We start from the raw sequence: 26,696 nt of genomic DNA on the forward strand, positions 1-26,696 counted from the left end.
TGCTGGGCTACATCATTGCGCACTCACTATGTGCCAATCAGAGCAGGGGACAGGAGATGGGAGCAGCGCGGGCACGAGGAGAATGTGAGTAGTGCTTTTTTTTAATATACCAGTATAAGTACTGTACAGTGGGGCCATTAGGGAGGGTGGCTATATACCATGCTGGGCTATATACTATGCTGGGCTATATACCATGGGGTGCTGGGCTATATACCATGCTGGGCTATATACTATGCTGGGGTATATACCATGTGGTACTGGGCTATATACCATGCTGGGCTATGTCATCGCACACTCACTGTGTGCCAAGCAGAGCAGGAGACAGGAGCTGGGAGCAGCGTGGGCATGAGGAGAAGGTGAGCAGTGCTTTTTTTTTTTTTTTTTTTTTTTTTTTAAATATACCAGTGTGAGTACTGGACTGTGGGGCCATTCGGGAGGGCGGCTATATACCATGCTGGGCTATATACCATGCTAAACTATATAATATGCTGGGCTGTATACCATGCTGGGCTATATACTATGTGGTGCTGTGCTATATACCATGCTGTGCTATATACTATGCTGGGCTATATACTATGCTGGGTTATATACCATGCTGGGCTATATACTATGCTGAGCTATATACCATGCTGGGCTATATATCATGCTGGGCTATATATTATGCTGGGCTATGTCATCGCGCACTCACTGTGTGCCAAGCAGAGCAGAAGACAGGAGCTGGGAGCATCGCAGGCACGAGGAGAAGGTGAGGAGTGCTTTTTTAATATACCAGTGTGAGTACTGGACTGTGGGGCCATTTGGGAGGGTGGCTATATACTATGCTGGGCTATATACTATGCTGCGCTATATACCATGCTGCGCTATATACCATGCTGGGCTATATACTATGCTGGGCTATATACCATGTGGTGCTGTGCTATATGCCATGCTGTGCCATATACCATGCTGGGCTATACCATGCTAAGCTATATAATATGCTGGGCTGTATACCATGCTGAGCTATATACTATGTGGTGCTATATACTATGCTGGGCTATATACTATGCTGGGCTATATACCATGCTGGGCTATATATTATGCTGGGCTATGTCATCGCGCACTCACTGTATGCCAACAGGAGCAGGAGACAGGAGCTGGGAGCATCGCAGGCATGAGGAGAAGGGGAGGAGTGCTTTTTTAATATACCAGTGTGAGTACTGGACTGTGGGGCCATTTGGGAGGGCGGCTATATAATATTCTGGGCTATATACAATGCTGGGTTATATACTATGCTGCACTATATACCATGCTGTGCTATATACTATGCTGGGCTATATACCATGTGGTGCTGTGCTATATGCCATGCTGTGCCATATACCATGCTGGGCTATGTACTATGCAGGGCTATATACCATGTGGTGCTGGGCTATATACCATGCTGGGCTATATACTATGCTGGACCATATACTATGCTGGGCTATATACTATGCTGGACTAAATACCATGCTGAGCTATATACTATGCTGGGCTACGTCATCGCGCACTCACTGTGTGCCAAGCAGAGCAGGAGACAGGAGCTGGGAGCCACGCGGGCATGAGGAGAAGGTGAGTAGTGCTTTTTTTAATATACCAGTGTAAGTACTGTACAGTGGGGCCATTAGGGAGGGTGGCTGTATACCATGCTGGGCTATATACTATGCTGGGCTATATGCCATGTGGTGCTGGGCTATATACCATGCTGGGCTATATACCATGCTGGGCTATATACCATGTGGTACTGGGCTATATACCATGCTGGGCTATATACCATTACACACTCACTGTGTGCCAAGCAGAGCAGGAGACAGGAGCTGGGAGCAGCGCGGGCATGAGGAGAAGGTGAGCAGTGCTTTTTTTTTTTTTTTTTAAATATACCAGTGTGAGTACTGGACTGTGGGGCCATTCAGGAGGGCGGCTATATACCATGCTGGGCTATACCATGCTGTGCTAAATACCATGCTGAGCTATATAATATGCTGGGCTGTATACCATGCTGGGCTATATACTATGCTGGGCTATATACCGTGTGGTGCTAGGCTATATACCATGCTGGGCTATATACTATACTGGGTTATATACCATGCTGGGCTATATACTATGCTGAGCTATATACCATGCTGGGCTATATACCATGCTGGGCTATGTCATCGTGCACTCACTGTGTGCCAAGCAGAGCAGGAGACAGGAGCTGGGAGCATCGCAGGCATGAGGAGAAGGTGAGGAGTTCTTTTTTTTTAATATACCAGTGAGAGTACTGGACTGTGGGGCAATTCGGGAGGGCGGCTATATACCATGCTGGGCTATATACCATGCTGGGCTATATACTATGCTGCACTATATACTATGCTGGGCTATATACCATGCTGGGCTATATACCATGTGGTGCTGGGCTATATACCATGCTGTGCTATATACCATTCTGTGCTATATACTATGCTGGGTTATATACCATGTGGTGCTGTGCTATATGCCATGCTGTGCCATATACCATGCCGGGCTATGTACTATGCTGGGCTATATACCATGTGGTGCTGGGCTATATACCATGCTGGGCTATATACCATGCTGGGCTATATACTATGCTGGACTAAATACCATGCTGAGCTATATACTATGCTGGGCTACGTCATTGCACACTCACTGTGTGCCAAGCAGAGCAGGAGACGGGCTGGGAGCAGCGCGGGCATGAGGAGAAGGTGAGTAGTGCTTTTTTTAATATACCAGTGTAAGTACTGGACACTGGGGCCATTCGGGAGGGTGGCTATATACCATGCTGGGCTATATACCATGTGGTGCTGGGCTATATACCATGTGGTGCTGGGCTATATACCATGTGGTGCTGGGCTATATACCATGTGGTACTGGGCTATATACCTTGCTGGGCTTTATACTATGCTGGGCTATATACTATGCTGGGCTATATACTGTACCATGCTGGGCTATTTACTATACTGGGCTACGTCATCGCGCACTCACTGTGTGCCAAGCAGAGCAGGAGACAGGAGCTGGGAGCAGCGCGGGCACAAGGAGAAGGTGAGTAGTGCTTTTTTTAATATACCAGTGTGAGTACTGGACTGTGGGGCCATTCAGGAGGGTGACTATATACCATGCTGGGCTATATACAATGCTGGGCTATATACCATGCTGGGCTATATACCATGTGGTGCTGGGCTATATGCCATGCTGGGCTATATACTATGCTGGGCTATATACCATGCTGGGTTATATACCATGCTGGGTTATATACTATGCTGGGCTATATACCATGCTGGGCTATATACCATGCTGGGCTATATACCATGCTGGGCTATATACTATGCTGGGCTACGTCATCGCACACTCACTGTGTGCCAAGCAGAGCAGGAGACAGGAGCTGGGAGCAGCGCGGACACAAGGAGAAGGTGAGTAGTGCTTTTTTAATATACCAGTGTGAGTACTGGACTGTGGGGCCATTCGGGAGGGTGACTACCATGCTGGGCAATATACAATGCTGGGCTATATACCATGTGGTGCTGGGCTATATGCCATGCTGGGCTATATACTATGCTGGGCTATCTACCATGTGGTGCTGGGCTATATACCATGCTGGGTTATATACCATGCTGGGCTATATACCATGCTGGGCTATATACTATGCTGGGCTATGTCATCGTGCACTCACTGTGTGCCAAGCAGAGCAGGAGACAGGAGCTGGGAGCATTGCAGGCACGAGGAGAAGGTGAGGAGTGCTTTTTTTAATACACCAGTGTGAGTACTGGACTGTGGGGCCATTCGAGAGGGCGGCTATATACCATGCTGGGCTATATACCATGCTGGGCTATATACCATGCTGGGCTATATACCATGCTGGGCTATATACTATGCTAGGCTATATACCATGCTGGGCTATATACCATGTGGTGCTGGGCTATATACCATGCTGGGCTATATACCATGCTGGGCTTTATACCATGCTGGGCTATATACCATGTGGTGCTGGGCTATATACTATGCTGGACTATATACCATGTGGTTGTGGGCTATATACCATGCTGGGCTATATACTATGCTGGGCTGTATACTGTGCTGGGCTATATACTGTGCTGGGCTATATACTATAATGGGCTATATACTATAATGGGCTATATACCATGTGGTGCTGGGCTATATACCATGTTGTGCTGGGCTATATACCAGTGGTGTGGGGCTATATACCATGTGGTTCTGGGCTATATACCATGTGGTGCTGGGCTATATACCATTCTGGGCTGTGCTATATATCATGTGGTACTGTGCTCCATATCATGGTGCTGTGTTATATACTGTGTGGTGCTGTGCTATATTCCATTTGGTGCTGTGCTATATACCGTGTGGTGCTGGGCTGTATATCATGTGGAGCTATGCTATATATCATGTGGGGCTGTGCTATATACCATGTGGTGCTGTGCTATATACCATGTGGTTATATTCTATGAGGGAGGCTGTGTTATATAATATGGGGGGCTACATTATATTCTATGGGGAGGTGGGCTGTATTATATTCTATTTGGGGCTACATTATATTCTGTGGGGGGCTGTATTATATTTATTATATTCTATGGGGGACTGATTGCATCATACTCTGAGGGGGCTACATTATACTATATGAGGAGGCTACATTGTATTCTATGGGGGGCTGCATTATATTCTATGGGGGGCTGGATTATATTCTATGGGGGAATGCATTATATCATGTGAGGAGGGCTACATTGTATTCTATGGAAGGTCTACATTATACTATATATGGGGCTGCATTATACTCTGAGGGGGTTGCCATATATTCTATGGAGGGGCTGTATTATATTCTATGGGGGGGTTACATTATATTCTGTGGGGTAGATGCATTATGCTCTAAGGGGTGGCTGCATTATACTGTATGACGGGGCTGCATTATACTCTGTGGGATGGCTGCATTATGCCATATGTGGGCTGCATTATATTGTATCGAGGACTATGGGGAATACATTATATGAAGAACTATGGGGTGCATTATACTATGGAAAGTGATTTGTACTACATGGATGACTATGGCAGTGCATTATACTATATGGAGCACTATGAGGAGTGTAGTATACTATATGGAGGACTGAACAGTGTATTTTAATGGAGGGCTATGAGGAGTGTATTATACTATATTGAGGACTATGGGGAGTGTATTATACGATATGGAGGACTGAGGAGTGTATTATACTATATGGAGGACTATGGGGCACATTATATTACGTGGAGGACTATAGAGAGTGTATTATACAATATGGAGGACTTTAGGGAGTGTATTATACAATATCGAGGACTATGGGGGACATTATATTATATGGAGGACTATGGGGTGTAAACTGTAGATGTGCTGCTGATAACATGATATTGTATGGTGATCTGTTAGTGATCCATTAGTGATTGTTCTGTCCCCATCATTCTTTCTCAAATGGTGGAACGAGGCCGGGAAACAAGTGTTGAATGACTTCAATATTGTCGATCACACTCATTTAGTGTCCTGAACTCAGCGCATGTAAATACAATCGAAATGCTTCTGTGTGATGTGCAATATGCTAGCATTTGGGGCCCCATTTTAAACTTTACCTAGGGACCCACTTTGCCTAAAACCAACCCTGCCAGGAAGTCTGTGTTACTGTTCGAGTTCAGACCTCCGAACACTGGGTGTTTGTCGCGCTGTCATTTGCATGACAACGTGGCAAACACTGCTTCTGATCGGTGGTAAAATCATCACCGTCGGTCAGACAGCTGCGGTTCCCACGTAAATCTGCTACATAGAGGCGATCAAGTTGTGGCAGCTTCTAGCCTCCCGTTAGAGACTATTGAAGCATGCTAAAAGTAAAAAAAAATCTGAAAAAAATTAAAAAAAACAAACGTTGAAATCACTCCCTTTTCGCCCCATTCAAAATAAAACAATAACATTAAAATCACACATACACATATTTGGTATCGCCGTGTTCAGAATCGCCCGATCTATCAATAAAAAAAGAGGATTAACTCGATCGCTAAACGGAGTAGCGAGAAAAAAATCAAAACGCCAGTATTACGTTTTTTTGGTTGCCACGACATTGCATTAAAATGCAATAATGGGCAATCAAAAGAATGTATCTGCACCAAAATGGTATAATTAAAAATGGCAGCTTGGCACGCAAGAAATAAACCCTCACCCAACCCAAGATCATGAAAAATGGAGATGCTATGGGCCTCGGAAAATGGCACAAATTTTTTTTTTTTTTTATGCAAAGTTCGGAATTTTTTTTCACCACTTAGATAAAAAAAGAACCTAGACATGTTTGATATCTATGAACTCGTAATGACCTGGAGAATCATAATGGCAGGTCAGTTTTAGCATTTAGTAAACCTAGCAAAAAAGCCAAACAAACAAGTGATTGCACTTTTTTTTACAATTTCACCGCACTTGGATTTTTTTCCCTGTTTTCTAGTACACGACATGGTAAAACCAATGGTATAGTTCAAAAGTTCAACTCGTCCCACAAAAAATAAGCCCTCACGTGGCCATATTAACAGAAAAATAAAAACGTTATGGCTCTGGGAAGAAGGGAGCGAAAAGCAAAACCGAAAAAAGCCCTGGTCATTAAGGTGTTAAAAAGAGAAAACACAGTAGTTTGACAATAAAAGACTTCACCCAACCACTAACCATGAGGGAAGAAAAAGGTTTGGTGTTATCATTCATATTCTCTGAAAAAAGGGCCAAGAAAGCAAAAATTCTGCCAGGGTATGTAAACTTTTGAGCACAACTGCAGATGGCATCAGTGTACAGTCCATGTGCTGCATATATTTAACATAGAAAATATAAGAGATTTGTAGCTTATTTCTTTATTTATCCATCCGTGAAGATCACTGATAACACGCTGATGGTAAAAACGGACACCCAGAGCGTACGTTGAGGGCACACTGATCCAAAACATTGATTACACTGACACCATTTTTTTCATGTACGTGTTTACTGTAAATATATGGACAAATGAATGAGGCCTAAAACAGAACTAATTACAGACTCCTCACAATATCAACAAATAGGAATGGCAACTGTTTGGCCGGAGTCACACTACAGCGCGATACGGCCGAGTCTCGCAGGTTAGAACCAAGCTCTGGCACCGGCACTCCGGAGCGGAGCGTGCAGCTCCATGTATTGCCGTGCGGCTGCACGCTCCGCTCCGGAGTGCCGGCGCCAGAGCTTGGTTTTAACCTGCGAGACTCGGCCGTATATCGCTGTAGTGTGATCCCGGCCTTTAAGAACAAATCATTTCAGGAGTGTGTTATTTTGTTTGTGATGATGTACCTAACTTTTCTAGCAAGAAAAAGTCGCCTTAGGCCGTGCCTCTTTATGCTGTGTTTTTTCTGTTCATGGCTGCATCAAAATACACAATAGCAATCTACTGTGATTATTGTGTTTTTACTGTTTATGTATTTTGGTTCAGACTTGTAACAGCATTTTAAATTTAAATTTTTATTGAAGAAATGCTGGGATTCTGCCCTTACAAACACAACTGCATTTTTTCAGGCCCTCTGTAAAAGCCTATAGGGAAAAAATGTGCTAAAAAACACACAATTCAACAGTGTCTTTCACCGCACAGTGGGCGCAAGTTTTCATGAAAATATGTTCACTTTTTTTTTTTAACTGTTAAGGCATCAGTTTTTCTGCATAAAAAAATGTAGCAGAGAAAAACTTCAGCTTTTACGCTAGGCGGGAACATGGTTTTATAGAAATCCTTTGGAAAAGGGTCATGCAGCATGCTTCACCATGGAGGACTACTGACAGATCCAGTAAAAAGTACACTACACGTCCCATTTCTTGGTGCCTCCCTCTCTGGACTTTATACCTGTCACACTCTGGAGAACTCTTGACGAGTTTACTCTTGGCCGTCAACTATTCCACCGCACAATGCACTGAGGACAGCAGGTCACTGGCACAGGTGAGCTGACAGTCAGTACCAGTCGGGTCTTTTATTATTGTTTCTACAAAGGCACTTATCAATACATATGCAGCACAGTAAAGGCGTTCCTCAGTGCCGGTAAGGTAAGACGCTGGAGACTGTCCCAACAGACAGCTGTCATATGGAGGCATTAGTCTTGGAGGCTTTTCTCAAGTTTTAATATGTATTAACTAACCTTAAACATGTACTAAATGGGTTCCACATGCGTTCAAATGCCGTTTGTTAGTAACTGCACATCCAATGATCAAAAATTCACTATTAAAGGGAACCTGTCACCATGAAAATGCCGACTGTACTATGTTATAGAGCAGGAGGAGCTGAGTAGATTGATATTTAGTTCTGTGAGAAAAGATTCAGTATAACTCATGTTTTATTCCTTTAAACCTCTGATTTTTCTAGGATTTTAGGACCGCCCACCGGACAATCAGTGACTGACAGCTATCTCTGTATGCACAGTTACTGATGGGACCGCCCACTGGACCAAAAATCCTAGAAAAAGCTGAGGATTAAATGAATAAAACATGAGTTATACTAAATCCCTTCTAATAAAACTACAGTATATATAACATGTCTGCGGATGGGGCTGCATTTTCATGTTGATGGGTTATCTTTAACACAGGCTGATGATTGGCCACTATTCATTACCCAGTGAACACATGCACAATTATCAGTTTTTATGTCATCTTTTCGGCTGGGGTTGCACAGCGACCTTGGCCACAACACAGGTCCTGCAGGCAAAAATCTCTGTATACCACTGGCACATTGCAGCATAATGCAGGTGATTGGGGTCACATTGCCACCCACAAGGAAGTGTGACCACAACAAATAAATCGCAAAAAGTAGGACTTCATATTGAGCAGAATTAAGTACGCTGACATCCCCCTATATACAGTATGAGCCTCCACATAGCCCCTTACATACAATATGAGTCCTTACACAGCCCACTCAATCAACAACTAAAGCGCTCAACCTATGGGCCCCTTATGGTTTACACATATAACAAAAAAAAACTTAAAAATTTATGTTTTTAGTTTAAAAACCCAATACATAAAGATATACATGCACACACATTTGCACAGAAAAAAACATAAACATACTGTCACGATCCATTCTTGGATCTGTGGCAGAGTCTGGATTCTCTTTTCTAAACCTTTTTTCCTTTCAGGCCTCGGGGGTTAATATGAGTTTTTACCCCGGGTGGCCGCTGGTGTTACTACAGTTTTAATTAGTCAGCAGGTGGTGACCCCCCCTCCTTCCTATAAAAGATCATCAGATGCTGCAGCTCCCTGTTGGTAATACTGGTCATTTGCTAACCAACCTTTGAGAAGAGAGGAGCTATGTGGAGCAGCGCTTTTTGTAGCCTATCTGGAACAGTGGTGTTTCTGCTGAAAGCTGAGTTCGGGTGACTAAGGGTAGTTTCACATTTGCGTTTAAGGCCGCAGCGACGGCCTGCGCATGGCCGCCGCTAAGCCCCGCCCCTGCCGTGCCTCCTCCGGTAGCTCCGCCTACGGGCGCATGACGCAGTATGCGTCCTGCATTCCCCTTTCTTTAGCACTGGGGACGCAGGCCGTGCGCAGGTATGCGTTTGGCGGCGCATGCATCCTTTTGACGCTGCGCCGACCGCACCAAAATGCAACAGGTTGCGTTTGGCGCTGGTCGGCGCAGCGTCAAAAAGACGCATGCGCCACCAAACGCATACCATAGTCAAAAGCAGAAAAGAATAGGCCACAAATCGGGGATCACCCTGAATAGGAATTAGCACAAATATTACAATTTTTATTTTATTAAATTGAGCACAGCAAACAACAACAACACATTAAAAAACATTTAAAAATGGTCACACATGTGACACATTCAAAAGATATACATATCTCATAATAGAGAACCAAACCTGATAACCACTACCACTTTTGGCGGCGAAAATGTCCTATACCCAAGGTCCATGTAAACTAATACTTAATTAGAAGGTTTTGAAAGCACACTAATACACTGTAGCAATCACAAATGAATCATAAATATCAGTAATGCAGATATATATTAAGTATTATATATTAGCTTGCTTTACAGTGCCAAACGCATACCTGCGCAAGGCCTGCGTCCCCAGTGCTACAGATAGGGGATGCAGGACGCAAACAGCGTCATGTGCCCGAAGGCGGAGCTACCGGAGGAGGTGTGGCAGGGGCGGGGCTTAGCAGCGCCGTGCACAGGCCGTCGCTGCGGCCTTAAACGCAAATGTGAAACTACCCTTACTCTGCTGCCTCAGGAGCATTGGCAGCAGAGAAAGCTAAGTTGTTTGTTTTTCCCTGTCCATTATTTTTCCTTGTGTTTTACTAGTACAGCGGTGAGGACCAGTGTCCGCACTTGTCAGTTCCCTAGTAAAGGATAGGTGCAGGGCAAGTGAGGGACTGAAGTATCCTGGTCGGCAACAGATTGAAAGAACCTGTATAGGGAATGTGAGGAGAGTCAGGGCTCTTCCTTAGGAGAGTGCAGGAGGTGTCCACTTCCCCATTCCCTATTATAGAGCCCACCGTTGTAACTGTTTCCCCGGTGTCCCCTTGTCTGTCTTGTGGTTTTGTGACCGACCAATCGTCGGGTCGCGTCACGCAGAGCCAGACATTCCATGACACATACTACCCATGCCCATTTTCCTTATACAAAGTATGGGCAACACTCCACATAATAGGTAAACATACTGATCTTATAGTCACTGCACTATATTTAGATCAAGAAGTGTTTTCAAGAATGTTGGTAAAAAAATAAACTTTATTTAAACAGCTTAAAAAACATGCAAAGAATAATTGTAAAATATGGTGCATCAAACCAAACACATGTATATAGAGAGGTCAGCTAGAGCAGGAAACAAAATAACCAAAGGGATTATATATATCGGGTCACAGATAAATCATTGCAGTTATTTTACTATATTAACTGGTGCTGTATACTATAAACAAAAATGGCCACCGTGTGATGCTTGCACAGAGCACATGCACATAAATGTAAATAAATCCATATATATCATTCTAAAAACATAATTGTAAAAACTCTGCATTAGATGTGCACATACCAAAATGCACGTGCAAGGAAAAAGTGCAGCGTCCATGCTCAATACTATAGGGCAGGGTTCCCCAACTCCAGTCCTCAAGGCCCACCAACAGATCATGTTTCCAGGATGTCCTTTGTATTGCTCAGGTGATGCAATTATCACCTGAGCAATACTAAGGAAATCCTGAAAACAAGACCTGTTGGTGGGCCTTGAGGACTGGAGTTGGGGAACCCTGCTATAGGGCACCATTAGTTCAATAATAGTGGAACTCTATCTAAATGAAAATCACTGTGCCGCCAGTTACCGTCAATGTTTTTCTGCTATAATCAGAGTTAATATCTCATGTTGTATACTTATTACCTGGGTCTGCGTCCGCTGTAAATATACATTGTCAAGTGACACGCTGAGCCTCCAAAACCCCGACACGCGTTTTGCGAGTGCTTCTTCCTGGCGTCGTCGAGGTTTGGAGGCTCAGCGTTTCACTGCAACACATAGCAAGCAACCTAAACCAAGATAATAGCACCAAACAAACACAGAGAAATCATATATTCCATATAAGGTATCCTGAACCCTATAAGCAAAATAATGTATGTACCATAAAGCCAACAGGGGGAAATAATCAATGCACAGTGTCAGGTGACGTCATCCGACTATAGTTTCACCCTTAAAGTTTATGATTAGCTATGTCCCAAAGTGGTTGGCTTATACATGGATGTCATCTATGGCAAATAATGAAAAGGAACAATCTCGCCGCATATAGAATTCTGAGTCTTCAACTGTGTCCGGTTTGTGGGGTATCAACAACATTCTGTCCGACAAAGGTCTCCCCCATAGGGGTTTCTCCTCCGTATAGCCTGTTATATACAGTACAATTTATTGTTTCCAACTGTGCTCTTGTTGTGTCTTGTTACAGGGATGGACCTGGCTCTGGAGCCAACCTCTGAGAGACAAGTCTTCAAATTGGTGTTACTAGGGAGCACTGATGTGGGCAAATCTAGCCTGGTTCTCAGGTATATAAGAGACGATTTTCGGGAAACCGTTTCTACTACAGGATGTAAGTTACCCCAATATGGAACCACATGGTGGATTTAAAATAATTACATACTAGGTGAGCAGAGAGAATAAAACATTTGCCTTCATTGATATTATTTTCTATGATCCAAGAACAGATCCATTTTCGCTCAACAGTAAAAAGAATATCAATGAATAGAAACAAAAATGCAGAACTGATCAAATACTGATGCATTTTTTATAGTGTACATCTGTATGGCAGATCAATATTCACAAGTAACAAGTATGTTTGTGTGACAGAAGCCTAACATCCAGATGCAGTCCAGGTCATTAACAACAAGTCACTATTTTCACTTTATTAAAAAATTGTGTAATTCTGAAATGTTAACAAAAAAGTCCCTACTCCTCAACATTAAAATGGAAACATTGAAATTAAAAACAACCAAAGGGAAAAGTGGAATTATGGAAAACACAGGATAGATATGCAGATTGCCTCTTCAGAGAGGAAGAGGACTAGAACTCTATAGCTCCACCTGTTGAAAGCAGCGATCCTTGAAGTCACTATCAGCCCTTTATTGAGCCTTGCAAAAGGACTTAGGATAAAAGTCAAATCAGAATCTCAATTTGCAAACAGTGTTTCGGGGTATTACCCCTCATCAGTGTAAAGTATGAGATCTGATTTGGCTAGGTGAGAGGCTAAGACTGGGGTCTAAGGGGTAATGATTCTTCTTATGAAGAATTACATACCGGCCCTGGCATGCCAACATAAGGAGGCATACATGTTAATGATAAGCAAATGATGAAAAATAAACATTTTCAAAACATCTTGATTTATTCAATATGGAGTATGAGCCACACACAGAAATTCACACACTTACACACCTTGGTTGCTATCAGTGGGATTACTAATGGCTGTCTGAGGAATGTTTTACCATGGTGAATGCACTTGGGCACGGAAATCATCAAGATCTCCTGCTGACAGCTCTTTTTGTAACTGTGAACCAATTCCAGATCTGCTCAATGGGAGACAGGTCCGTAGATGCTGTAGACCACGGCAGAACATTTAGACTGCACCACAGGCTTGTCACAGTAGCAGAAAAACATGGAGTATGGCATTGTGTTGAAAAACAGCCGATGGGACACTTTTATGTCCTCTCCTGAAGTCCTCTTCATGGCATTGTCACAGTATAGCTGTATGTATCAAAAATCACAGTCACCTATGAACATTAGCCGCAGGCTGTGTTTCAACGAAGCGCCATCATGACATGTATGGAGGTCCTCAGGAGACCTTCGACTGTCAGGGTAGCCCATTGGCACACCAGGCTTGCTTTTCGATTGGGCTATTTGGAGGTTAGAATGGTGCGCCTACTACACTATGCGCTTTAAATAATGCTGTCATAGATAGATAGCGGCATTTAACAAATCAAGAGCAATGTGCGAAGCTCGGCTCTACTGACAGTTATTACAGGCAGATGATGACTGAATAACAAAGCCATTATCTTTGGGAAAAGATATAGGCTCAGCTACTGAGCCTACGCCAAAGACAGGGAAACAATATATGATGTGCCAGTAACTCATATACCACAGAATTACTTTATAATAATGGATTGATTTCCCTGCCTACATGTCCAAAATATGTATATTTGTATTATTATAACTATGTATGTAATGCAATATGAAACCACTCTTGCATTAAAGAGTTGTTCTCTTAACTTATTGATAGAATTGGTGGGGTCTGATCTCTCAGTACCGTGCATGGACCTGCAGCATGGCCACATTTAATCAGCTGGAAGTGCTGCTGGGTAGAGAAAACCTGGGGCCTATCTAGACGGTCCAAGACAATTGGCAGTCGTTTTTACTATCCTACCAACTGCACTTCCATGTACTGTTTACAGAACGATTTTCAGTACAATCGTTCTGTGCACATAAAACATAATGTTCTCGGCAGCATGTGCCTTGTGTAGATGTAAGGAGGTGGCGGGGAGCCTCAGTGCTCCCTCTCTCCGAGATGTCGGGCATGAGTACCCTGTGCGGTGCCCTGAAGGTTTGCCTATGTTTTAGGCTAAGTGCACACGTTGCAGAAACTTTCTGCACAAAAACCTGAATCCCTTCCCAGAAACCGCACCTATTTTTCCGCGGCGGTTTTTGCGCGTTTTTGATGCGTTTTTTACAGTAACGGTTTCTAAACGCATGGAAGAAGCCAAAACCGCGGAAAAATCCGCAAAATTAATGTGCATGCTGCGTTTTTTACCGCGATGTGTTTTTTTCGCGGTAAAAAACGCATCAATGTGCACAAAAAGTGAAAAATGCATAGAAAAGACTGTGCAGCTTATTTTTAGCGGTTTTATAGCGGTTTTATAGTGAAAACCACGGTAAAAACCGCTAAAAAAACGCTGTGTGTGAACACAGCCTTACTGTTTTATTAATACTATATGTAATGTGTGATCTTTTATCCTATGCCTTATATTTTATATACTGTATTGTAATGAACATGTCAGCCTTAGGGATAGCAAGAGTTAATTCGGTGGGCTGGGTCAGCAGCCTCAAAGGAACAAGAAGTTCCTGTCTTCCAGTCAGTGCCTGGGCAGGCTTGCCCATGGCAGGACAATCCTACAGCCAGGAGCGGAAGGTACCCCGGACGATGGGACAAAGCTGCCGCAGACCGCTTCCTCAGTCTGCCGGGCAGTGTAGACAGACCCTGGGACCATCATCAGAAAGACTCCTGAGACTCTCATGTTCCAGAGTGAGCCACTGATACTGACTGGCCTCAAGTAGCTGCAGGGACAAAGCAGGAAGCATTGTTTCATGTACAGTAAAGTTTTCCCTGTTGGATCAGAACTGTGCCTGTTGTGTTTTCCTGGATCCTCACCCTCAGTGGCTGCAGTGAGCGTGGAAAGAAGGTAACTGAATGTGCTGTAGGATTGGGACCACACCTGTCTTTTTATGTGCAAGGGGCCGGGGTGCTTCTGGACTGTTGCTCTAATTGACTCGGTCATGACTACCATCCTGTGCCACCTTGTTACATAGACATGACAATGTGATGCCAACAATGATTTGTAATGACAAACCAGTGGTTTGCTTATTCGTCCTGTGATTAATCTCCTGATTAGACAGGCTGATGATCAGAGTTCCTAGGAAGGGTCCCAGAGATCTAATTACAGAGTGATGTAATATGCTAGTAAGACTCCATCCATTATGAGATGGGAATAACCATTTAACTTTTATAACAATCATTTTTGTATTTCATTTTGTTTTCATCTGAGACGAGCTAATGTCTAATGTTTGTTTTCATGTGTGTTGCATGCTTCATAAATAGCAGAAAGCTTTAGGCTGTGTGCCCACAATGCTATTTTTAAGCGTTTTTGCCGCGATTTTCGGCGCGAAAACGCTGCGAAAACATTTAAAAATCTTGTACATGACGCACCCCATGCATTCCTATGGCATTCCGCACATGCTGTGCTAATGCTGCGCTTCTTTCCGCAGTGGAATCGCATCGCGGAAAAAATTGCAGCATGATCATTCTTTTGTGCGGAATCGCAAAGAATTGCCTCGATTCCGCACCCATAGGAATGCATGAGAATCGCTTACTTCCCGCATGTGGCTATGCCCACCATGCGCGAGGTTAAGCGTCTCATGTGCGATTGGTACCCACGGTGTGGAGGAGAGGAGACTGTCCTCCAGGCCCTGGGTACCATACCCCTGTAAAAAAAAAAAAGAATAAAAAATAAAAATCGGGGTATATTTACCTTCCGGCGTCCCGCGCTGCCATCCCGGGCCACAGCGTTCCCAGTAATGCCTTGCGGCAAGGTCCTGTGATGACGTAGTCTCGCGTGACTCTAGCGGTCTTGCGAGATCGCTATAGTAGCACGAGACCAACGTCATCACAGGTCTCGCAAGGCATCGCTGGGAACGCTGAGGCCCGGGATGGCAGCGCGAGACGTCGGAAGGTCAATATACCCCGTTTTTTTATTTTTTTATCATTTTTAACATTTTATCTTTTACTATTGATGCCGCATAGGCGGCCTCAATAGTAAAAAGCTGCTCACACTTGTCAAACACTATGTTTGACGAGTGTGACCAACCTGTCAATCACTTTCCAAGCGATGCTTCAAATCGCTTGGAAAGTGCTTGAGAAAATCGCTGTAAAATCGCGGTGAAATCACGCAAAAAAAAACCGCGCGATTTCTGGGAAGGAGTCCGGTTTTCATTGTGCGTTTTAAAAAGCTAAGTGGGCACATAGCCTTAATAACAATGGCAAAAGGGAGAACAAGGATATAGATATTTTCCTTATTGTTATCTTTAGTAGGAATCTTATATAGGCATTGTGATTCTGAGTCACTACTCAAGAATTCCAGGAAGGTAGCGGATCAAGACAAAGGGGCTAGGCAAGCGAATGGTCAAAGCAAGGTCCAAGGTCAGGCAGCAAAAGATCATAAACAGACCACTGAAAAAAAAGGCACACCTACATCACCGAGCTAAAGCTACGACTGGAATTAATCACATACTGACAGCCTGCTAAATATCTAGGTAATCACTCAGAACTGGAGATACCTGGAAGAAACCCAAACACGCACTTTACCTGATTGGCGGTTGGACTGTCACTCACAATAGTGAGCTGTCACTCACTTCGTACAGGACACAGTAAATGGTGGAAACGTGATAGGCATCATCATGAGCATGGACACGTACTGGGTGTGTCGGAGGTCCTCCCAAAATACTATATAAAGACATTATAAACTCTAATAAAAACAGCTTGTATAACAAAGGTCTGAATATGTTCTGAATTCTTTCACAACATACTTTCAAATTTGCACAACCAAGTGTTGATCTGCAGGGGAAATATATGTTACTAATCTTACTTTCAGTTTTTACTTAAAGGGGTCTCCCAATTACAGTCAGCCCCTGACCCAAGCTTAGTTTGTTTGAAAAACAAACAAATCGTCCTTTACTCACCCTCCACCGGTCCAGTTCGGAGTCTCAGCCACAACTTCCAGTGTCTCTTAGTGTCACGCTGATAACGCTGCAGCCAATTGGTGAGCTCAATCGCTTTGGGCGGCTTGTGACGTCGACTTGGGCAGAGCTGCTGAGTTTGCTTATTGGCTGCAGCGCTATCAAAATAACGTCAGTACTGTAGACAATAAAAGACACCAGCAGCAGTTGCGGAGACTAGACACTCAGCATTGGACCTGGGAAGGGTGAGTAAAGTACAGTTTGGTTGTTTTGTTAAATTCAATCTGCCTGGAGACAGAGTTGTTCTGAAACTGGAAAATCCCCTCAAACTGTGCATAAAAAAGGTTGGTTGTTGTAATATTTGATATCTTTATGTTGTGGTTTTCAATGTCTGATTTTCATCTCTGTGCAACAGGTGCTTTTTTCTCACAAAGAGTCTATCTCCAAGGCAAAAGTCTAGACTTTGAGATTTGGGACACTGCTGGACAGGAGAGATACCACAGTGTGTGCCATCTCTACTACCGTGGTGCCAGTGCAGCTTTGCTGGTTTATGACATTAGTTCCAAGGTATGTCGGCACTTAATGACATTTTTGTAATGAGTACTTCCAGAATATGAACCATAATCTTTTTGAGGGACAATGCACTGTTTTTGTGAAATTATATTGAGGAAGATCCTTCTTTCCTCCAACATCAAGAGTTGGGGGCAGCGTCTGTAAGCCCCCAAAACACATACAGTTGTGGCCAAAAGTATTAACACCCCTGCAATTTTGTCAGATAATACTCAGTTTCTTCCTGAAAATGATTGCAATCACAAATTCTTTGATATTATTATCTTCATTTAATTTGTCTTAAATGAAAAAACACAAGAGAATGAAGCAAAAAGCAAAACATTGATCATTTCACACAAAACTCCAAAAATGGGCCAGACAAAAGTATTGGCACCCTCAGCCTAATACTTGGTTGCACAACCTTTAGGCCGGGGTCACACTGGCGAGGAATACGGCTGAGTGAGAGGCGCTAAAAGCACGCATTAGACACGGACCAATGATTCTCTATGGGGTCCCTCGCACCAGCCGTATATTTCTCATCCGTATTCTACGGTCCGTGCCAATCGCAGCATGCTGCGATTGTCAGCGTACTACGCCCGTAGTACGCCAATGAAAGTCTATGGGTGCGCAAAAAATACGGATTACACACGGACCACACATGTGACTTGCGAGAAATACGCACCCGGTGTCTTTTAGCAAAGCCGGCAATTCAGTGCGCGATACAGTAAACTCACACTGACAGGTTTAATAAAGAAACGAAAGAATAGATATATACACATAGAATACATATATATATGTATGTATTCTATGTGTCTATATCTATTCTTTCATTTCTTTATTAAAACTGTCATAGGGCTCCATTATATGTCCATTTTGCAAGCCTGCGAGAAAATCTCACCATACGGATGCCATACGGATTACATAAGGATGCTGACATGCGCAAAATACGCGACCACACCTTGATTACGGATGACATACGGAGCACTATTTAGGGGTCTGTCATCCGTATTACGCATGTAAAATACTGACCGTATTTTGCGCAGGTTAGTGTGACTCCAGCCTTAGCCAAAATAACTGCGACCAACCACTTCCGGTAACCATCAATGAGTTTCTTACAATGCTCTGCTGGAATTTTAGACCATTCTTCTTTGGCAAACTGCTCCAGGTCCCTGATATTAGAAAGGTGCCTTCACCAAACTGCCATTTTTAGATCTCTCCACAGGTGTTCTATGGGATTCAGGTCTGGACTCATTGCTGGCCACCTTAGAAGTCTCCAGTGCTTTCTCTCAAACCATTTTCTAGTGCTATTGGAAGTGTGTTTTGGGTCATTGTCCTGCTGGAAGACCCATGACCTCTGAGGGAGACCCAGCTTTCTCACACTGGGTCCTACATTATGCTGCAAAATTTGTTGGTAGTCTTCAGACTTCATAATGCCATGCACACGGTCAAGCAGTCCAGTGCCAGAGGCAGCAAAGCAACCCCAAAACATCAGGGAACCTCCACCATGTTTGACTGTAGGGACCGTGTTCTTTTCTTTGAATGCCTCTTTTTTTTCCTCCTGTAAACTCTATGTTGATGCCTTTGCCCAAAAAGCTCTACTTTTGTCTCATCTGACCAGAGAACATTCTTCCAAAACGTTTTAGGCTTTTTCAGGTAAATTTTGGCAAACTCCAGCCTGGCTTTTTTATGTCTCGGGGTAAGAAGTGGGGTCTTCCTGGGTCCCCTACCATACAGTCCCTTTTCATTCAGACACCGATGGATAGTACGGGTTGACACTGTTGTACCCTCGGACTGCAGGGCAGCTTGAACTTGTTTGGATGTTAGTTGAGGTTCTTTATCCAACATCCGCACAATCTTGCGTTGAAATCTCTTGTCAATTTTTCTTTTCCGTCCACATCTAGGGAGGTTAGCCACAGTGCCATGGGCTTTAAACTTCTTGATGACACTGCGCACGATAGACACAGGAACTTTCTGGTCTTTGGAGATGGACCTGTAGCCTTGAGATTGCTCATGCTTCCTCACAATTTGGTTTCTCAAGTCCTCAGACAGTTCTTTGGTCTTCTTTCTTTTCTCCATGCTCAATGTGCTACACACAAGGACACAGGACAGAGGTTGAGTCAACTTTAATCCATGTCAACTGGCTGCAAGTGTGATTTAGTTATTGCCAACACCTGTTAGGTGCCACAGGTAAGTTACAGGTGCTGTTAATTACACAAATTAGAGAAGCATCACATGATTTTTCGAACAGTGCCACTGCCAATACTTTTGTCCACCCTCTTTTTTATGTTTGGTGTGGAATTATATCCAATTTGGCTTTATGACAATTCTTTTTGTGTTTTGTCATTTAAGACAAATTAAATGAAGATAATAACAAAGAATTTGTGTTTGCAATCATTTTCAGGAAGAAACTGAGTATTATCTGACAGAATTGCAGGGGTGTCAATACTTTTGGCCACAACTGTAAGTTAAAAGGGTATTCCCATCTCCAAGATCCTATCCCAATATGTAGCAGAGATAATAATATTAGCAAATACCTCCAATTAGAAATGTTTCACTATGTCGCTTACCCCATGTGCAGGACATTGCAGTAGCTTAGGTATCCATGGTTACAACCACTAACAGCTAACTAACTGTCACTATATGAGTGGTCATAACCATGGATACTCGCAATGCTCTGCACATGGGGTAAGCGACTTGGCAAATCAGAAGAACTGTACTACATTTCAAATTGGAGGTATTTGCTAATATTATTATTATTATAACACCTACTACATATTGGGATAGGATCTTAGAAATGGGAATACCTTTTTAAATTGCCAATCCTGAAGAAATCAGCAAGTTTACTCTGATGTCTGATGTACCCATTTAAGGTATGTCCATATGTTTGGTATTTGCAGCAGATTTTTCTGCTGTAAAAACCAGAGTATTGACAGGAAAAGCATTTTGTAAAATATGAACCGCATTTTTACTTGTTTTTTTTCCCCCGCTCAGTTGAATGGGTGAAAAAAAGCTGCAAAAATACTACAAGAATTGACATGCAGGTTTGACTTGAGGTGCAAATATAAAGGGAAAAAATAAGCAGCATGTGACCTGTTTTTCCTTACTAAGTTTTGAACAAGACCAACTAATCATGACTAAACCTACAACATAATTTTCTTTTCCTGTGCTGAACAACTTCACAATATAACAGTACAATAATCCCTTGTGAGTGTGGAGAGTGCTGGCTAAGTTCACTGTATTACATCAAGTATATCGTTAGAACTGTGGATCCTTTATTAGATTAGGTAAAGCATCTACAGCGCGGCTGAAGCTTCACATACCATTGGTCAATGTCATGAAAATAATCCTTAGTATTACAGTCAAATAGCTTTTCGAGCCAAAATCACAAGTAGATCTAATCTAATAGAAAGAAGTATCAGTCTTTTTCTTTTTATTTCTCATTTCTTTTCAATCCTCATTGCTGAGCTTAAAAAAAAAAAAGAAAAAATCTTGGTCGTCTTTCTGGGAATAATGTATCTCATTGTGATCCCCTTCCTGGGAATAATATGTCCCATCCCGGTCCCCTGCCCCTGGTTAATGTGCCCCATCCATGTCCCCTTCATCGATTAATGTTCCACATCCTGGTCCTCTTCCTACAGTTAATGTGACCCATCCTGGAGTTAATGTTCCACATCCTGATCCCCTTCCTAGGGTTAATGTACCCCTTCCTGGGATTAATATGACATATCCTGGGGCTAATGTGCCTCATTCTAGTCCTCTTCATAGATTAATGTTCCGCATCCTGGTCTCCTTCCTAGGGTTAATGTGCCCCTCCCTGGGAATGTGACCCATCCTGGTTTAATGTGCCACATCCTCTGCCCTTTCCTGGGTTAATGTACCCTGTTCTCTAACACATAAAAAAAAGATTCTTCTTACTTTCCTCCACTTTACCACATTGCGGCCAGTCCTCTTCTATATCCAGCACAGGGGCAGACAGCTGACTTCGGCGCTTCCACCATGGCGAGTGACATCACTGCCATGTGCCTCCACTCACGGACACGCTGACGTCAGTGGCCCTTCTCTGGTTGGCCAGTGGCAGCGTGTATTGCAGCACAGAGACCTGGCGGATCCCTGCACTGCAATACATTTCAACTGAATGCGCATCCTCAAGACTTGCATCCAGCTGAAACAGCACTGGCGGGCTCCCCTTCACGTCTGAGCCCCAGTGCAGCTGCACCGGTGATATAGCTGACCCTGGACACCTAATGCTGGGTGAAACAAAGAGAAAAGACCCTGGAAGTAATAATCCAAGTATAAGAGATAAAGTGTGATCAATGCATAATGACATATGCACAATGGAAAAGAGAAAGGCATACCAGGGGAATATTGTAGTGAAGTAACAAATCAATATAATATAATAGCGTGTATCCTGGCAGCCAAGATACACTGCAGGATAGGATGTGAATTTTTGTCCGCGCTGCCCAAATGATAAAATTCCAAAATTGAACATGTTTGGTGTCGTCATGATTGTACTGATGAGCAGAATCATATTGCAAGATTGTTTATGACAAAATGCACACCAGAGACAATGCAAATTGAGGGTGACCACAGAACAATCTAAAAGGGGATCCAACCTCGGCCTATAGTAACAATAGTTCAGACCAAACAACAGGAAAAGTATAGGCCAAAATGAGGTGATCACCACACGGCATGGAAATAGTACATAGAAATTTTATTGGACATGTAGAAACACACAGAAACCATTAGGTTATATGCACACGCTGCGGATTCTGCTGCATTGTACAGTACCTTTATTTCCTATGGGAAAAAAAAATGCAGTGCACATGCTGCGGATTTTTCTGCGCGGATTAGCTGTGGGTTACAATCCGCAGCATGTGCGGTTTCCGCTGCAGTTTCACACCTTATCAACTTGTGCATAGTTTTGTAGAAACTTGACTCGCAAGGCCGAGAACTGTGCATTGAGCAAACTATTAGGCTATGTGCATACGTAGTTGGAAGTGCTGCGGATTTTTCCGCGCAGATTTTGAAAAATCTGCAGGTCAAAATACCTGCGGATTAGGCTGCGGTTTAGCCCTGCGGTTTCACACCTCTACAATGAAGAAAGTGTGAAACCGCAGCGGAATCCGCACAAAGAATTGACATACTGCAGATTGTAACCCGCAGCAAATCCACGCGGAAAAATCCGCAGCACGTGCACAGTGTTTTTGGTATTACCATTGAAAACAATGGTACTGTACAACGCAGCAGAAACTGCTGCGGACCTGCAGGGCCAGAAACGCTGCAGATCCGCAGCAGAATCCGCAACGTGTGCACATAGCCTCACAGGTTGCTCATGTTAGAATCTGTTCAGTTTGTGACTATCCGCCATTTTCTTGTAGTGTTCAGGCGGCTGCTCTTTTTCCCCTGGTGCTGGGTTGTCTTTGGTCAGGTGATTATGTCACCCTTTATTAACCTGCCCCTGTCTCCCATTCCTTGCTGGACAGCAGTGTTAATCCACTTGAAGTCTGGCTTGGAGCCTTGCTTTGCCTTCTTTGTGTTTAGTTATTGCAGTTCTGGGACCTCTGGTTCTGCTAGTCTTTGTTTCTGTTTTCAGTTTGTTTCTGCAGCCTTCTCTTTGTTTTCTATTAGGAGATGACCCGTTTTTGTACCCAGTCCTCAGATCTTTCAGGGACCCCTTCCCCCGATCTATAGGTCTTCACTTGAGATTAGCCTAGGATCGTCGGTGGATCTATTGACAAGGAATGGGTCACCCACTCCATCGTAGGGTATCAGCCTAGTCGCAGTGCAGGGTCAGTTCTCCCCCTCCAACCCTAGCCCTGTGCTGCAGTACTGTAACAGCTCAGTGCACATTGTTTACTTTGGTCTGCCTGTGGAAACGACCGCTTATCGGTAAAAGTTTACCGATTGGAGAGCGTATCGTGCCGCCGGAAGGTCTGTGTAAACGGACCCTTAGTTTACACCAAAAAAATGGCAAAACCCCCTTGATAAATATTATCTAAGTGAAGAAACGTCATCCTGCATCAAAAATGGCCGAAGCAATGGCATGGGGAGAGAGCACAATTGTAAGTCTGGAGAACACCTCCCATGCCTTTCTTGTGATGCAGAGATGTGGTTCAGACTTGCTACTGTGGCAGACATCATGGATGCAACAGGACTGTAAAGCCGTTTCAGTGGAGAACACAATGGTGAGGGTAGGTGTAATTGAATCTCATGATCATCTTCTGTGTTTTGTTTTGATATCCTCTGTTGTCCTTGCTGACATTTATTCACTTTTGCCCTTAGGAGACTTTCACCAGAGCTCAACTTTGGCTTCAGGAGCTGCAGAAATATGTCCTCAGCGGAGAGATGGTCATCGCATTGGTAGGAAATAAAAGTGACCTTCAAGATGATAGAAAGGTTTCAGCAGAGGTACAGCAGAATCCCGTAATGTCTCATTATCGTAAGATTACTTCTTATGACTCGCCCCCAGAGGCTGTGGGGTACTCGGCACCGGGCCCGTTGATTACAATGGGAGATGTCACAGGGGCAATGACCCGGTCCGTGGCCTCAGGCGGTCAATGTAAAAAAAGGGAATAAGTGATGGAATAAAGTTTATGAATGAATGATTCGTGGCGCCACCTGTGGTGTTCGGCGATGGAGATGTTAAGCCGATGCTGCAAGCAGATCCTCTGGGATAGATGGTGTAGTGCAGCAAAGATGGTGTGGCCCTCCACAGGTAGGGCTGTAGTCCCAGGGCAGAGTAGATAAAGTGACGGCAAGGGGAGAGACTTGGATAGTACAGTATTGGGCACAAAGATGTAGCAGTGCTGAGTGGGTTGGCGCAGGAATAAGCGGAGGACACCAGGGCATGTAGTTCCAAAGCTTTACTCAGTCTGTGGTGCATACACGTGCCCGCATCCATGTTGTGTCCTCCAGGTCCGGGGCTCAGCCAACTTCCAGGCAAGATGAAGTACCCCTTTCCAACACTCCGCCAACATATGTGCCTTTTCTGAACGTCTCCCTTTTGCGCTTATAATGAAGTACTCTCCGTACTGAATTACACTGGAGTTCCTCCTGTCAGATGTTCCTATGAACTCTACTTGTACGGCAGACAGCTGTAGCCTGCTTTGGGGACTCCTTGCTACCAAGTCCCGGCTCACTCACGTTGCTGTTGTGCCCCCCCAAGTCTGGTATGGGAATAAAGTGGTGACAACTTCTATTCCACCGGTGTCTGCTGCAGGACCATTAGTATCCATACAACCTCGGGGACTGGACCCCGGCCTTGCGCTGTGAACTTGGGAAGGGTTCTGCTCTAACCCTAATCCTTAGTCCTCCTCTCCTCAGGTTCCGTACTAATCCTTCCTTCTTATGGAGAGAGTCAGGCTTTCCATCAATGTTCCTCTCCTGTGCCAGCGGACCCAGGTCACTGAGGTCGGCTGCAGCACTTCCCTCATCCATCCCACTCAGGGGATCTTCACTCTTCCACTGACTTTGTCAGACTGCCTAAATCCTAAACTCTTCCCGCTCTTTTGGTGCCAACTAAACTTCACCCGCCTCCCAGCACGCTTCGTGTTCCAAGCAGGGAGCCACCAAAGGGTGCTTTGCTACACTACTGTGTTGTGTGGGATGCAGGTGTTGGAGCGTGGTCAGGTGTCTCCACCTTACCTGAATGGTGGGGTACCACACCGCAGGAGGAGGTGCAGTACCTCTGTGGCGACTGAACCCTCAGGGGCGCCACACTTACACTGTCACATTGCACCTGTGAAGGAAGGCATGCAAAATGCTATAGTGCATTCAATTAATCGAAGATCTGTTTGTCGCTGGTGTCACCACATGTCTGAGGACGTTCCTCCAGTTTGGAGGCCTTGACAAGGAGAGGGACCTGGGCATGTTCATGTATATTTACACACAATTCATTGCCTATGGTAGACGGAAGGAAGGCAAAAACATAATTGCTCAGATATTAAAGCAAGTGTAGAGTCAGAATATCCAGAAGGTTGTGCAGAAGGTTATTGCCCAGCACCAAGGATGGACACAGAGGGCTTCTGTGTAAGTATATGGGCCCTTTGCAGTCCATAAAGCACCTAATGCAGGCCTTTACCTACTGGGCACCTGTTGCATCAATGGTATGAGTGCCCCTGCCCAGCACTTCTCAGTCTCTTTAAAGTGAAATATTGTAATACAACCACATTCATTTATATAGCAGCACAGACCAGCAGCAGGGTATACAGAGCCTTATTCGACAGATCACACAGCTTTTTTTTTTTTTTTTTTTACAGTTTTATAGCCTTCAACCTGCCTAAAGCGTATTTCAATGCATTTTTCACTAATTGGGTAAACCATACTGTGCATGTTATATACTTGAAGTATATAATGAATACAACCAGCAGGTGGCAGCACAGAGGCTTTCTGCTCTTTTAGGTCATTTTCACAGCGAGCAAAAATAGATTTTTCGATTTGTATTTATCTTTTGTAACAGTTACTGCAGTTTGGACACACATGTCAATAAAAATTGCACCAAAGGAAAAAAAGTCACAAAACCGCCTTCAAAAGCAATTAATACAAAAAGCATATATTTCTCGTTTCAGTTCTGGAGCAGTTGTTCCTAGACATTTTTAATACAAAAGTTAATTGTAGCACCACATCAACCTTGCTTTAATGATATTAGCATGGAAAATATAAGCAAACACACAGAAAATGCTTACCAATATTTATTTTACACATTTAAATAGCGGCATTAATTCCACAGCACTTTACAGACATCATCATCACTGTCCCCATTGGGGCTCGCAATATAAATTCATACAAACTCTGTGCAGATGTTGTCCGTGGTGAGACTTCTGAGACAATGCTGCAGTGCTAACCACTGAGCCACCGTGCTACCCAATATGGCATATTATAATTTTTAAAAGACTTACGGTAACATTTCCGAGAAAATCAGGTAACGCTCAGTTTTTTTACACGCACCTCTCATTAAATGTGGTGGATTTTGGACTATTATAAAATCAATGAGTATGAACAAATTTGTGACAAGTTTGTGCTGTTTTCTGCTTTCAGACTTCACAAATCTATTGATATATGTGGTGCCCCTGAGGCTCAGTCGTCACAGAGGTACTGCACCTTCTCCTAAGGTGTGGTGCCCCACCATCCAGGTAAGTTGGAGGCTCCTGACCAAG

At 43.8% G+C, this 26,696-nt stretch overlaps 1 protein-coding gene across 5 annotated transcripts in view; it reads left to right on the plus strand.

The window, feature by feature from the left end:
* RAB17 (RAB17, member RAS oncogene family) overlaps positions 1-26,696 on the plus strand; it is a 44,024-nt gene that overhangs the window by 7,935 nt on the left and 9,393 nt on the right. For 4 of the 5 annotated variants that reach the window (XM_073553271.1, XM_073553267.1, XM_073553269.1 and 1 more), the window contains 3 exons: positions 11,945-12,085; positions 17,408-17,559; positions 23,824-23,949. In XM_073553271.1, the coding sequence (XP_073409372.1) occupies positions 11,945-12,085; positions 17,408-17,559; positions 23,824-23,949 (419 nt within the window). Of the gene's footprint in view, positions 1-7,824; positions 7,968-11,944; positions 12,086-17,407; positions 17,560-23,823; positions 23,950-26,696 lie in introns of those variants that run through there. The other variant, XM_073553268.1, reaches the window with a different exon arrangement.

This window comes from Dendrobates tinctorius, unplaced genomic scaffold (assembly GCF_039654945.1).
Source record: "Dendrobates tinctorius isolate UK_male_01 unplaced genomic scaffold, ASM3965494v1 ptg000199l, whole genome shotgun sequence".
In the NCBI taxonomy this organism is placed as follows: domain Eukaryota; kingdom Metazoa; phylum Chordata; class Amphibia; order Anura; family Dendrobatidae; genus Dendrobates; species Dendrobates tinctorius.